At 42.5% G+C, this 15,642-nt stretch overlaps 1 protein-coding gene across 2 annotated transcripts in view; it reads right to left on the minus strand.

Annotated features, from left to right (window-relative positions):
• Positions 1 to 15,642, minus strand: part of MAMDC2 (MAM domain containing 2) — a 164,786-nt gene that overhangs the window by 57,292 nt on the left and 91,852 nt on the right. For both annotated transcript variants that reach the window (XM_003407413.4, XM_023544764.2), the window contains exons 6-7: positions 7,696 to 7,952; positions 2,726 to 2,819 (exon numbers count right to left, since the gene is read on the minus strand). In XM_003407413.4, coding sequence (XP_003407461.2) covers positions 2,726 to 2,819; positions 7,696 to 7,952 — 351 coding nt within the window. The remainder of the gene's footprint in view (positions 1 to 2,725; positions 2,820 to 7,695; positions 7,953 to 15,642) is intronic.

A 15,642-nucleotide genomic window follows, 5' to 3' on the forward strand; every position in this document is an offset into this window, starting at 1 on the left:
TGACACTAATGTTTAATACATGTGACTAGGTTAGGAGTCTCAGGTCTGCTAATCTGGATTGACTCTAAATCTAACCAGATGGTGGGAATGAGATGATTCACATGTTAAAATAATTCCTGTCTCAGCCTACCTGGGAAATGAAGGAAGAAAACACTGAATCCAGCTGGGAAAAGCAGAGAAAACAAGATAAAGAAGAAAATGTTGGCACCTGTTATGAAACAGAAGGGCATAAGCTATTTGTGAAATGTAAGATGAAGTATGAAAACTCCAGGGCTCAACTTCTAAGGCTCAGGATCCAACCCCCAGCTGCTCAATGAAAGGCATCAACTAGAGCCTGAATATACCTTAAATTGACACAGTAGTCAAGGCAGTGCCCTTTGCTGGCTCTCTTTGATTTCAGGCTGATCCACTGTGCTCCAGAATGGATGAGAATATTTTGACAATTGAGTAAATTCAGAGACTCTTACCATTAAATAAGTAATATTAAGTCTCATGACCAAGCATTTTCTGTGTGTCATATACTAAAATACTCTGGACTATGGCCTTCATGGAAACCCTGGTGACATAGTGGTTAAGTGCTACAGCTGCTAACCAAAGGGTCGACAGTTTGAATCCACCAGGCACTCCTTGGAAACTCGATGGGGCAGTTCTACTCTGTCCTATAGGGTCACTATCAGTCAGAACGGACTCGACGGCACTGGGTTTATTCTTTTTTTCTGGGTATGGCCTTCATAGACATTAACTCATCAATCTTCCATTCAACTCTATGAAACAAATTCTTCCATCCTCATCCAGAGTCTCAGAGACATCAAACGACATATCCAAGGTCACATAGTTTGTAAGTGGCAGAGTAGGGATGTGACTCTAACACTCTGGCTTTTGCGCATAATGCTGTGATTACATAATTAAACTTGGGAAGAACAGTTTTCAAAGCCAAGTTGGTATGGTGGGAAATTCTGAAGGCCAATACCAAACCCACTGCGATCGAGTCGATTCTGACTCATAGCGACCCTATAGGACAGAGTAGAACCGCCCCATAGAGTTTCCAAGGAGCACCTGGCGCACCTGAACTGCTGACCTCTTGGTTAGCAGCCATAACACTTAACCACTACACCACCAGGGTTTCTCAAGGCCAATATGGATCTTCAATTAATTTAATGTTACAAAAATGGGTATCTCTGGAGGTCCCTGCAGAGGAAGGGTCTTTAAGTGGGCTGGATTTTACAGACTGATGAGCCACCAGCCCTCTTAACAAATGGTCCTTGTTTTGCTGGAACCTTTCTTTTCTTTTCACCATCCAAACTACCAGTGCAGTAGGAAAGAGCTCAGATACGTGCTATACCTTTTGAAAAGGGAGAGTGTTTGTAAACATTATTTCTAATGTGGCTCAGTCGATTCTATTACCTTCCAGCTGCTTCTTCACCTCACCCTCTAAAGTGAGATGATGAATAAACATCTCTTCCCTCATAGACATAACTCGGAGATACAAAAGTTCAAAGTAACTGCCTAGTGACAGAGAAGAGGAACTTTCTAAAAATAATGATAAAGAGGTTGTGAAATTCCTATTCACATAACTGAAATATTAACTGATAGGTTTGGAGGCAATCAAATTTAGAGAAGTAAAACAATATTGATTTCTGTGTTTTCTCAAATTTAGAGACTTTTACACTCTTTGTGTTAAATCATTTTAGAAAATATGTAAATCCAGTTCTATCTGTTTCACTGTTTTGTTTTTTACTAAAATTAGTAAAAATATTTAGCTTCACCAAATTAGTAGATTTCTCTCTAATTTGAGAGTAGCAATCTAGCTCAAGTAGAAAATACCTTTCTCAGCCTCCTTGCTTGTAGAATATATGTGAAAATAATGTTAAATTAGAGACAACTCTATCTTAAACGAAAGTCAAACCACAAAGGCCAAGTTCAAATATTTATTTCCCATGCTCCAAAACCCTGAATAAAGGCTCATTAAGAAGGGATGACCACAGTGTGTTCCTGGGGTCTCTCAAGGAAATAAACTCACTGAAAGGTAAGGCCAATTACATTTATCTAAGTTATCATTAATATATTGTCTTCCTGCTTGTTTTAAGACCTTTGTTTTCTAATTTTCCTGGGATCAATTTGGTTATCTATTTTCCCAGAAAGAAGTATTTCTTCTCTCTTTTCCAAATACCAATTTTATGGAAGTTATAAAATTGACCATAATAAAATAATTTGAGGTTTTACTTAGAAAGAGAAAAAAATTAAGAGCATATAATATTTACCACAAACCATCATAGGGACAGCTTAGTACCAAATACTAAAATCCTTAAAAATGAGGATATTTATAAGATTTGGGTACAGAAAATTGGAAACAGTTCTTATAATTCTATTGAGTATATTTTGGAAGTTTTTTTTTTTTACCTGTCCATCCACCTATCTATGGACTCAGATATCCTTTAAAGAGAAAGGTGGGGTAGGAAGGAGTTAGTATTATTTAATTTTCCTTTCCTAGCAGGTAGGGAAGATGAAAGCACCTTTACACAGAACAATTGGCCTGTAGTGTCAGAAAAGTTAGGTTCACTCTGTGATGGAAAAAAAAAAAAAAGAGTAGTATTCTATTCAGGCAAATAATTTCTGAAGTATGAGATAAGGGGAAAGGTGAGAAAATCAGAAGGAATTAAAGCAAGTCCTGACCACAGGCGTGTATGAAGAAAGGAAAATTCCAAATGTGAAAAATAACACTTACCTGTCTGATTTTGGCAGCGAACAGGAGAAAAAGAAATATCATCCAGGGCAACATACCCTCCTTTGGGACCATTGAAAGCAACTTCAAAAATAACCTGCAGAGAAAAATGATGTATTTTCTGTTAGGCTTAGTGTTCTTAGCCATGATTTAAAGTAGCATGTCCATCAAGCCAGGTGATGCTAAGTACTTACAGAATCATGTTCATAAATAAGGGAGTTTAGACAGTGCCCTCCTCAATGAATGCTAAAACCTAAGTTTCATCTTACTGGTGTACTTTTTAGACTACCCTTGAGTGCCAGCTCATACACCTATGTCCCTTTCTGCTAGAACTACAGAACTGACAATTAGCATTATGAACTTCAATTAAAGGAAAAACAGGCTATGTGCAGAAAGCAGGCTAGGTTCTCCCCCTGCCGTTCACAGCGAACGAAGCCATTCTAAGGCACTTTCCCTTTTTCATACAAGGAATTTTATGTGAGGCTTTGGATAAAGATGCAGCAGTCAGAGAGGATTACCCTGACAGCCTGGACAAATCAGGCCCAGAAATTCTATGTCTGGATGTTTAGGATTTCAGCATGTTTGGGCATGTTTGATTGGCTAGAAAGAGCATGAGGTTAACCCTTTTGTGCCTGGTGATACATATAGTGATGGTAAAATATTTCAGCCTCAGGGGTTTATTGGGAAGCTGCTGTCCCACTGGCAGTGTGTGTGGCCTCAAGGCAGGTGCCTTTATGACTGGTTGAAACTGAAGAAGCAGGCATGTGCCGCAAATTACTGTTTTTACAGGGTATTGTATGAGGTGTCTGGATTTTTGGTAGGAAAAACAGAAATTTTGAAAAACTTTTTTTGTTACATATATGTACCAGTAGACTCTGGTGGGGACTATGGAGTATAATCAGTGGTCATTTATATGTACCACTAAACACTTAGGGTAGGCTTGTGGGAGGGGGCGAGAAAAAAAAAATCCATACTACCTACCAAAAATTCAGACACGTTGAATGATTCAGAAAGCTTCCGTTAATGAAAACACATAGTATCAACAAAAAATTCAACGTAGAAATAACTGGGTCACTAAATTAATGCATTCAACCTTTTTAATTTTGCTCTCTTCCCTGCCACAGACTTTAACTCTGAGCTCCATTGTCCACATTCTGCCTGTGACCATTGGGAATCAGGCACGGTGAGCACAGCATTCGTTGCTGCTGGGAAAACCAAAACAAATGATAACATGAGAAGATGGTATTGAACAAACTCATAGACCTACAAGGGCCAGGCAAGTAAATGCATGATGGTAGCTGAGTATGATGCGTATGGAAAGGACGAGGACTGGTAAAACGGAGAGGCCAAGCCCTGTCTACAGGGGGTGCTGCTCTTAGTGTCTGTCCATTGCTGACGTGTGGGAATTCAGGCCTTAGGTATCCACATCTAGCAAATTGTCAAGAGGACTTGGATCTCTAGATTTTATTTGAAATCACTGGAATTTTCAATGTTGGCAATTCAAAAGTTAAGTAAGTGAAAAACCCACTATGGCAGCCAGACAAATCACTGTGAGCTAGATTTGACCCACAGGCTTCTAGTTTGCAACCCCTGAGGAAGAGAACAGTGTCTTGGAGGCAGATAAACCAGAGTTCAAATTCCATTTCCATCACGTACTAGCTAGGTGACCTTGGGTAAATGGTTAAGCCTCTTGGGACCTAGATTTTCTTATCTGTAAAATAGATGTAGTAACACCTACTGTGTAAGACTGTTGAGGAGATAAGGTACATAAAGATACTAGCACAGGATTAACCAGTAACCAGTTGCCAGCAAGTTGACTCCAACTCATGGCAACCCCATGTGTGTTAGAGAAGAACTGTGCTTCACAGGGTTTTCAATGGTTAATTTTTCAGAAGTAGATGGCCAGGCCTTTCTTCTGAGGTACCTCTGGGCAGAATCAAACCTCCAAACTTTCAGTTGGCAGTTGAGCATGTTAACCATTTGCATCAGCCAGGGACTTCACAGGATTAACTGCATAATAAACTCTGACCTAAATTAGTGCCTCTTCTTCCAGGCTGATCTCTTGAACTCATATTCAGGTTTGTGCCCAAAGTTAGTCACTAATTAGCTTGAGCAGTCCCCCTCTCTCCTCCAGGCCTCAGTTCCTTCATGTTTGTGGTGGGGGCGGGGGGAGTTTGGACAAGATGGTTTCTAAGGTCTCTTCCAGCTTAACTCACAGTGGTCCCTAGAGCCCTCATCCCTCGACTCTACAAAATCCCAGAAAGGCCCTGGGAGCTTGCCCCTGGCAAAGGGGAAAGGGCTTGAATGAAGGAAACAGGTGTGGACACATGAGAAAGGAGAAGTTAAGTTGACAAATGAACATAGATCCATGACATTTAGTTCTCAAGGTGCCAGCTGATAAAGACAACGAATGACAGACTTGATCTTACTTAGCAGGTGGGATCAGAATAATTTTTCTGATTAAAGTATGTTAATCATTGCCTACATGGCAATGTGTCCTCCCTTGTTCAGAAAGAGAGACTCAAATGTTTATTTTTCTTTTTAAAATTCATTTCAGGATGTGGTGACATTAAATTCACTAATTTTTGCAGAACAAGATTCCTTTCAGTCAGGGAATGGGTTCAGCCTACTAAAGCAAAAATCGCACATGTGCGAACCAAAAGGATATATACTGAGGTTTAGCAGTGTCCAGAATTGTAATTTTTCAAGTCTTGATCTAAAACAAAAAAATTCGGCGAAGTCTCACTCACACAAATGTTGTTGAGAAGTTTAGGGTTGGATGTCAGGAGTTTGCAGAGAAAATGCTGTCACTACATGCGTGACTCATTGGCCTTTAAGAAAAGGAAAAATTGCTGAAGCAGTATGTGCATTTCTTTTCTTCCTTATAACGCAAACTCTCAGAAAATTTTCCACTGGGCTGCAAAAGCAAAGTGAGGCCCGGTCAGACTTGGGGATAGGAAATAGCACATGTTCTGCAAAGGGCATTGTGCTCTCCCTGAAGCTCTGCTGGGGGTGGGGTAGGGGGCAGATACGAAGGGGTCAGGGCAGTTGCAGGCCCACCAGCAGTAGACAGAGTGCATCAGAAACCGAGCCCCAACCCCAGTGTTCTTCGCAGCTCCACATCAGGCGAGCAGATGGCACCACAGAAAAGCATCCATGGTAACAATCTGCTTCTTTTGCACTTTAAAGGGAACTGGGGATGATATTGCAAAATGCACAGAATGAAAAGTGAGAGACGTTAGTAAACTGTCGGTGACCAAGGCTCTACTTATAGCGACAAATCTGCAACAACAATGTTGCACCCTCTGATTCAAGAGGTCCTCTGGGGTCCTCAGACACAGCTGAGTCTCCTCCCTCAGCGTTGGGCCGGATTAGTCCAGAACTTTTCTAAGTGCTCTGGCACTCAGCAGCTGCGTGACCTAGGAAAAAATGTTAAACTTCTCGGACTGTGTTTTCTTCTTTCCCATTTATAATGTGGGGATAATTTTATTTCCTTTATTGGATTGCTCTTCATAAAAACCAGTTGCTGTCAAGCTGACTCTGACTCACGGTGGCCCCATGTATGTCAGAGTAGAACCATGTTCCATGGGGTTTTCAATACTTGAATTTCCTGAAGTAGATGGCCAGGCCTTTCTTCCAAAGCACCTTTGGGTAGACTCCAACTTGTTGGTTAGCAGCTAAGCATGTTAACTCTTTGCACCACCCAGGGACTCCTGTTGTAAGTACAGGAATACAGATAGTGCAGCCAGAATGCTCCCTAGGAGCAAGGATGGTGAGACTTTGTCTCACGTACTTAGTACATGTTATCAGGAGGGTTCAGTCCCTGGAGAAGGACATCATGCTTGGTAAAGTAGAGGGTCAATGAAAAAGAAGAAGACCCTCAAAGAGATGGATTGACACAATGGCTGCAACAATGAGCTCAAACGTGGCAACAATTGTGAGGATGGTGCAGGACCAGAGAGTGTTTTATTCTGTTGTACACAGGGTCGTTATGAGTGGGAACTGACTTGACTGCACCTAACAACAACAACGTGTGCTTAGAAAAAAAGTCTGTAAGGCAGCAACTCAAAAGATTAGAGAGGAACTTTAGGGGTAGTGAGTTTATGTTAATGGTGGGGAAACAACTCAGAAAAAGAGGGTAAGATTGTTGTACAACTTGAAGAATGTAACCAACGTCACTAACGTGTACATGTAGGAACTGTCGAATTGGTGTGTGTTTTGCTGTGTATATTCTCAACAACAACAACAAAGTAAATAAAATAAAAAACTTCATAAAGATTTGAAAAATTTTTTTTTTAAAAGTCTGCAAGGATAAACACAAAAATGTTAACTATTCTCATCTTTGTAAGGTTGGCTTAGAGTGTTTCAGTTCGTTTTGCTTCCCTGAGTTTTTTAAATTCTTCTGCATGAAAATTTATCACTTGTGTAATAATGAAAAATTTAAAAACTAAGATAACAAGCTTTGGTTCAAATTAGAGCCATAATAGTAAGTTTATTTAGGATTTTATGTCATTTATACCGTAAAGGGGAAAAGAAGGAAATAAGTACTTTTTTGGTTTTTTTCCTAGAAAGACAATTCTTTCAAGTAAGAGAAACCTTCAAAACTGCTTTCAAGGAATGGAAGTTCAAGAAATGAGTTTCCCTTAGAAGGCGCTGGTCTCCTCTTCTTGACTGCCCATGATCACAGTGCAAGGTTCAACGGGAGAATGTGACCGAGATATCTAGTTGCCTAACTGACTTTTCCATATTTGTCCTTATTAAAATCCTCTCTTGGTAGAAAATGAGGTGATAAGGGAGAAGGGAATTCAGAGGAAGAAAGAAAGTGGAGGGGGTCAAGGACAGGAAAAGAAAGATTAAGACACAGTGGAAAATAAGGAACTTGATACTTGTGTGGAGTCTCTTGAGCTCCATGCCTGTGTGCGGGCAGGCATCCCTTCAGGGCAGTCAGTGGCGGGCCCACCTGGTTCACCTACCTCCATGGGATAAGGTGCACTGAACTCGACCTCAGCGAGGTTCCAGGCCGCATTCCCCAGACTGCTCGTTTTCCAGATCTCCTCATAAAGGCCGGTCATATCCCGAGTATAAACGTAAAAGGCATTGTCATTCCCCTGCTGAAGCTGGTAATAAAATGACAGGCAGCCAGACATGGGGGCTGTGGTCATCGGGGAGATGAGTTGAGCTACCTCCTGGAAGTGCTTGACGTAAACTGAATCCACGTACATGTAGTGGCCTGAAAGAATCGCAGAGAGAAACAGCGTAAGAAGACACACCGGGGCATTTTCAGAGGGAATGGTCTGATTCTGGATTTACTTCAAAATAATCAAACAGGAGTTGTGGAGAGGGAGTGGATAGGTTATAGATAAAGCAAGATTGGCTATGTGTGGTGAAATGAGTTCCTTTATGTGGCCTTTTGCGTTGGTTCTTTGGAGAAACAGCTTGAGGTATCTTCCCCCTAAATCCTGAGGACTTAGCTTTGCTCTAGTTTTCTACACCAGAGGGTTTGTTACTTCTGTTCAGGCTGATGAACATTTTCTGGGTATGCTGTAAACAACTTAATGGTTTGATACCTTCTGGCTTGCCCTGGCTGCACCCTGCCCTGTGATTGGTCTATTTTACGTACCTTGCAAGGATTGGTCAATATACTATAGACTATGCAAATGACCAAAGAAGAATTGACACCTTTGAATTATGATATTGGCAAAGAATATTAACTGCCAGAAGAATGAACAAACCTGCTCTATAAGAAGTACAGCCAGAACGCTCCTTAGAAGCAAGGATGGTGAGACTTTTGTCTCACATACTTGGGACATATTATCAGGAAGGATCAATCCTTGGAAAAGGACATCATGCTAGGTAGAGGGTCAGCAAAAAAGAGGAAAACCCTCACCGAGATTGATACAGTGTCTGCAATGATGGGCTCAACCATAACAATTGTGAGGATGGCAGAGGGCAGGCAATGTTTCATTCTGTTGTACAGGGTTGCTATGAGTTGAAACCAACTCTATGGCACCTAACAAAATGCAAATGAAGTGGCTACAGTCCATCAAGGGGACTGGTCAGTTCCTGGCCCTGCTGGGAGGGCCATGCCTTGAAATTGTCAAGGAGTTTGCTTATATATGCAGCCAACCTGACTGAGGTTGCAGAAAGAAAGAAAGGAGGAAAGGCAAGAGAGGCAAGAAGAAAGAACATTTTAATAATCCCTTGGATTAGGAAAAGAACTTTCAGGGCAGCTCCTGAATTTTTATTTTCAAATAGTCTGGCTAACCAGTATTCTCCAGAGATTGCCCTTGGCTTGGCCACATACCAAAGGCTTCCACTGACTCAGCTAGTAATAGAGAACTCATTTGAACAGTTAGCCTCTACAACACTCCTCAGTTCACTGAGAACTCACGTGAGTATCAAAGGCAGAGAGGAAGTCTTTAAGCCTTATCAACTGTCATAGAGTAAATTATGTCCCCTAAAAAAATGTGTGTATCAGGTTTGGCTGGGCTATGATCCATGGAGGTTGTCCTCCATTTTGTGATTATAATTTTATGTTAAAGAGGATTAGGGTGGAATTGTAACACCCTTACTAAGGTCACATCCCTGATCCAACATAAAGGGAATTTCCCTGGGATGTGGCCTGTACCACCTTTTATCTTACAAGAGATAAAAGGAAAGGGAAGCAAGCAGACAGTGCGGGACTTCATACCACCAAGAAAGCAGTGCCAGGAGCAGTGCGCAACCTTTGGACCTGAAGTCCCTGCACAGAGAAGCTCCTAGTCCAGGGGAAGATTGATGAGAAGGCCGACAGAGAGAGAAAGCCATCCCCCGGAGCTGATGCCCTGAATTTGGACTTTTGGGCTACTTTACTGTGAAGAAATAAATTTCTCTTTGTTAAACCCATCCGTTTGTGGTATTTCTGTTATAGCAGCACTAGATGACCAAGGCTCCAATGAAACACGAACCAGCTCTAAAATATTCCACAGAGGTACCGGGTGGAGGAGAGCTATAATAATTTGTTTCCCGTTCTTGAGACCTCATTGTGGGGGCCATGGAGGTGGACCTCCAGATCTCCTTCAAGAGGACCATAGTTACCCGACAGCCTCCAGCTGCTTCACTTTTTGATCTGCAACACCCTCTGGGCTGCTCCTAGCCAGGGACCGAGCATAGTAAGGCTACTAGAACAGGGCCATTCTGCCTGGCGTGGGGCTTCTCAGCAACTCCCCACCAGCCTGGCCTCTCTTCCTTCACAGGTGTCAAACTTACACCTTATGCAGACGCTCTCCCTCCCCGGGGCCTCATTATGACTTTCATGGGCCTTGGGTACTTTTGCCGTTATGGGCCTCTCTTTCATGGATGCATATTAAAAATTATATTTTATGACTGCATTGGTATAAAGACAATATAATCCAGGCTGGGTTCTTTATTATATATTCATTATTATCATTATTCTGAAGCTATTCTAGAAACGCTGTGGGGCAGTTCTACTCTTTCACATGGGGTTGCTATGATTCAGAAATCCACAGCACACAATAATAACAACAACATTATTATTATTCATTTTTTCTCCAGATTTTAAAATAAAACTTTTTCATGGACTCTAAAAGTGCTGTGGCTCCTAGCACCATGCCTCCTGCACATCATGGGTGATTTGGCCCTGTGTCCATCTATTCCAGCTGCCTCCCTCTTTATCCTGCTTAGCCATCTCCCCCAATAAACCTCTTTCCCACTTAATTCCAGCTGACTGCTGCTTCTTGGAGGAACCAAACTGACACAGCCAGGAAAAGGGAAATCAGTCTTTCAGGGTGAGGAGCTTCTCCAGAGATCCTGGAAAATGCTTGGTGAATCTGGGAGACCACACAATTCCATCTGAAACTATTCATTCCTCTTCCCGAGTGCACAGAAACTGCTGACTTAGAGAAATTGCTCATATCCCACCCCCTTATAAATTCATCTTCTTTACAGCTGGCAGATATCTGATAGTCTTCTTTAAGAAAGTTTCTCACCTGCTGTGTGGACGATATTTTAATCCCTGAATTTGCAATTTAAGGGTCTCATTAACAACCCATGTACATGGCGCTAGGCCAAGTGAGCCGCTGTCTCATTTCTGATCTGATAAACACCTAGCAAACACAATGTGACCTGCCCAAAGTGAGTCAGAGAGGCTGCTGGGAATAAGACCAGGACTGCTGACACCAAGTCTCATATGCAACCACTAGAGTAGACCACATTCTGTTGACCCCCTTTCCGTCTCTGCCATTCATCTGTTGCCAAAGTTTGGTACTACTATTCACAGCCTGAGTAATACTAAGTTGTCTCCTTGGGAAACAAAACCTAGCTCATTGTGACTTTATCTTCACAGTTGAAGAGATGGGGATGATTCAGAAATCACCGTGCAGGTATCTGCCCAGGAGGCCAGGCTGGAGGAGTGACGGCCAGCCCAGGCTGAGAATATCATCAGGTACAGGCTGTTCTGTGAAAGCGGTGCCAATGGCTGGGGTGGGCGCAGGTGACATTTTGTGTACCTTTCCAGTGAGAAGAAAGAAATTTGCCTAGAGTCCTTAGGAAATTATACCCAGTGTCTGGTACTATGAAAATTTTCTTGACCCAGCTCAATAAGGCCAACCTACCTATTCGGCCCAGAGCCTCCAGAGCTTGCGAGAGAAGCGCTTTTTGTCAGTTCTTTCAGGCTTGAATAGTATGAAAAAAAAAAAAAAAATTTTTTTTTTTTTTTTTTTTTAGGTGTAAATAGACCTTAGGTGGACGAGATCATATATATAATCAATCAAATCCTTGGGAACCCTGAAGGCCACAAAGATTTTACAATATTGAAGATGAGTCTAGGAAGGGGGCTCATCACCTGACTGTCAGTTTGTTGTGCTGTAGTGGCTTGTGTGTTGCTATGATATCAGAAATTTTGCCACTGGTATTTCAAATACCAGCAGGGTAACCCATGGTGGATGGGTTTCAGCAGAGCTTACAGACTAAGACAGACCAGGAAGAAAGGCCTGGCGATCCACTTCTGAAAATTAGCCAATGAAAACTTTATGGATCACAACAGAATATTGTCCGATACAGTCCCGGAAGATGAGCTTCCTAGGCTGGAATGTACTCAAGCATACAAATGATCATGAAGATGGCACAGGACTGGGCAACATTTGGTTCTGTTATATATAGAGTTGCCATGAATCGGAGCTGATCTGATGGCAACTAACAACAACAACAACATGAACAGGATAATGGATCCCCCATAAGGTTATTGCCAGTCCTCTAATGTCTGTGCTGTTTTGCCATTTTCAGACTGGAAGCCAATCTATTATTCTCTAATTCTAGATTATACACAAAGAGACTGCAGTGTCAGGAAAAAAAATTCAAATTTAGTTAAAAGATTAAAACTTATGGTCATGCCAGCCAAACCTCAGGCCCCTTCTGGCATAATGCCTGCAGTGAGGGTTCATGGACACCTCCTTCTGAAGGGGACTTCCTACTTTTCCTGCAGCAGCCTTCTGTATTACTTAGACTTTTCTTTTGGAACCAGTGGCTCTTGGTAGTCAGCCATTTTCTCTTGGATTAGGAAAAGAACTTTGAGGGCAGTTCCTGAACTTTTGTTTTCAAACAGTCTGGCTAACCAGCATTCTCCAAATATTGCCCTTGGCTTGGCCACATACCAAATGCTTCCTCTGACTCAGCTGTGATTCGGCTCCGTTGGCCACATTTGTATTCTAGTTGTGCTGTCTGCATCTGTACCACTGGTTGTCAGGACAAGCTGTCTCCCCAGTAAGGGGAAAAACTTGACCTGGAGAAACAGATGCCAGATGAAAGCATCCATGGTCTGCTGTTATTGTGAGGAGACAGTACTCAAACACAGCAAGTTATTGTGCCTGATGTCCCAGTCCACAAATCTGGCAGTTACCTTCATAAACTTTAAGTTTTCTAGTCTTTTTAAACAACTTTCAAGGAAGACATGAAGGTAAATGAACATTAACTGGGACTTCTAGTCTCTGCTGAGACCCCAACACCAAGAACAATGGGTAACCAGAATAAAAAAAAAAGGTTGCCATTATGTCTACTCCAACTCATGGCTACCCCATGTGTTTTGGAGTTAAACTGTGGTGCTTAGGGTTTTCAAGGCTGTGGATCACCAGGCCTATCTCCTGAGGCACCTCTGGGTGGGTTTGAACCACGTACCTTCCAGTTAGTAGGTGAGCACTTAACTGTGACCAAAACCAAAAAAACCCGCTGCTGTAGAGCCGATTCCAACTCAGTGACCCTACAGGACAGAGTAGAACTGTCCCATAGGGTTTCTACGGCCATAACCTGTACAGAGGCAGACTGCCGCATCTTCCTCCTGTGGAGTGGCAGGTAGATTTAAACTGCCAGCCTTTTAGTTAGCAGCTGAGTGCGTAACCACTGTGTCATTGGGGCTCCAAAATGGGTGACCAGTATCCCTATTTTCTGTAGCATGGTGTTAGGCCATTGTCATGAATTGAATTATGTCTCCCCAAAAATTTGTGCAATCAGTTTGGCAGGGCCATGATTCCCATTATTGTGTAATTTTCCTGAATGTTGTAAATCCTGCTTCTTTGGTGTTAATGAGGGAGGATGGGTGGCAGCTGCATTAGTGAGGCAGGACTCAACCTACAGGATTGGATTGTGTCTTGAGGCATTCTCTTGAGATATAAAAGAGAGAAGCAAACAGAGACAGGGGGACCTCAAACCACCAAGAAAGAAGCACCAGGAGCAGAGCATGTCCTTTAGACCCGGGGTTCCTGTGCAGAGAAACTCCTAGTCCGGGGGAAGATTGATGAGAAAGACCTTCCTCCAGAGCAGACAGAGAGAGAAAGCTTTCCCCTGGAGCTGACACTAGAGAAACAAGACAGCCATCCATGTCGAATATGGTAAGTGGTGGCACCTGGCACCTAAGCCAGCTCTACCAATTTTAGCACATCGCTTATCTCCAGTCTGTACATATGAGAAGGCTAGAGATGGATCAGGGATTGGAGATGGGGTTTCTTTGAAGAGACTTATCACAGAGCTGACCTGCCATGTGTTTCTTTTTGACCTTCCAAGGGAAGAGGAGAGGAGTGCTTCCCCTTTCTTAATTTATTCCAAGGGAGGGGGCTTAAAGGAACCTGCTTGTAGGAGGGGTGGAGAAGGGAAACTGTCATTTAATCTTATCCCCACCCATGCTTGCAGGAATTCCTGTGCTATGGGATTACCTTGGGCCTTGAGAAGTGGGTGGTCACAAATCTTGGAAGAACTTGATCAGTGATTTCTGGAGTTTGTTGGGTACAGAGACTGGTGCTTGGCTCTTAACTGCATACATCCAAAGACAAGAAGCTGACTGTATAATCTTGTGGGGGCAGAGTGGAAAGAAATGATTTTGTTGCCAGTGACTGGACTTCCAGAGTTTGATAGGGAAAAGATGTTGAGTTTTCCCATAGATTAAATGGGCAACTTAGAAGGTGTCTAGAGGGCTAGAATGTCCTGAAAGGATTCTTCTCATGAGAACTGCTGCCAGGGCAGTAACTCCAATAGAAAGGGCTGGTGGGGTGTAGCATTGATTATAGGCACTAAAAGGAATTTATATGGGGGCAGCAGTAGTTCAGTGATAAGAACTCTTGCCTTCCATGTGGGAGACCTGGGTTTGATTCCCACCAATGCACCTCAAGCACAGCTACCACCTGTCTGCCATTGGAGGCTTGCATGTTGTTATGATGCTGAACAGGTTTCAGTGGAGCTTCCAGGCTAAGATGGACTAGGAAGAAAGGACTGGCAATAAATATACTTCTGAGAATCAGCGAGTGAAAACACTGTGGATCACTATGGTCTGATCATGGGGATGGCGCAGGACCAGGCAGAGTTTTGTTCTGTTGTGCATGGGGTCTCCGTGAGTCATGGATCACTATGAGTCAGGGGTTGACTCCACAGTAGCTAATAAAAAAACAAAGGGAATCCATAGACAGCCAGTCAAAGACCGCAACACCCTTATCTAGAAAAAGTGAAGCGGGATTCCCCATTGGCCGTGAGAAAAATGGTATGAAGGGCATCAACTTCAGATTCAGCAGCAGACTAAAGCTTTTATCCCCTTCCCTTTCCTTTCTGTTCCATGTCCCATCAATCACTGTTTCCCCAACCCTGGGGGTGCCACAGGCAGCAGAGTCAGTGGAAAAAGGGGAGAAGTATGAAGAAACAAAGCACAAATCCTTCTCCCTACTGCTGCTCTGTGGTCTGGTCTGGGAGAAGATTTGATTGGATGAGACACTGGGGTTTTGACTTGACTGAACTTAGTCCCTGAAAATGAGGCATTTGTTAATACCTGCGAGTGACTGGAAGGCTGGCAAGTCATCCAAGTGCAAAGGAAGAAGATCCAAGGAAGAAGATCCAGCGGAGCTTACATAAAAAGGCAACAGTAAAAAAAAAAAAAAAAGTAGTAATAATAAAGCTGCTTCCAGCTCGTACCCTACTGAGTGCTTATGCAATGAGCCACATGGATCAATATAGAGAGTAAATGAATAGGTGCTGTTAAGATGACACTTGAGCTCAATCCAAACAGAAATGAGAAAAAAGTGCCATGAGCTATGAAAAGATGATCCACCCATTTCACGGTCTTGGATGAAATAAAATAATTCTGACCTTATTTTAGGTCTGAAACCTTGTCCACCTCCTTCCTAATGGCACCATAAGCAGGTTTGATTTAAAAAAGATCTCCACCAAGGAATGATGGCCCTTGTTATTTTTCCAGCAATTATCTTCTTTTTGCCAAGGCATGTAGAAAACAGTAATGATGTGAGCCGTCAGTAGGTTGCTTCTTGAAAGATTTTGTTTCAACTCATAAAATATTAACAAAGGGGGAAAAAAACTATACATGATAAATCAGAAATGAATAAGAGGGATAAAACCACATCACCTCCTGTGTTCCAAAGATGTCCCACCGC

Source organism: Loxodonta africana, chromosome 9 (genome assembly GCF_030014295.1).
Source record: "Loxodonta africana isolate mLoxAfr1 chromosome 9, mLoxAfr1.hap2, whole genome shotgun sequence".
NCBI classification, from domain to species: domain Eukaryota; kingdom Metazoa; phylum Chordata; class Mammalia; order Proboscidea; family Elephantidae; genus Loxodonta; species Loxodonta africana.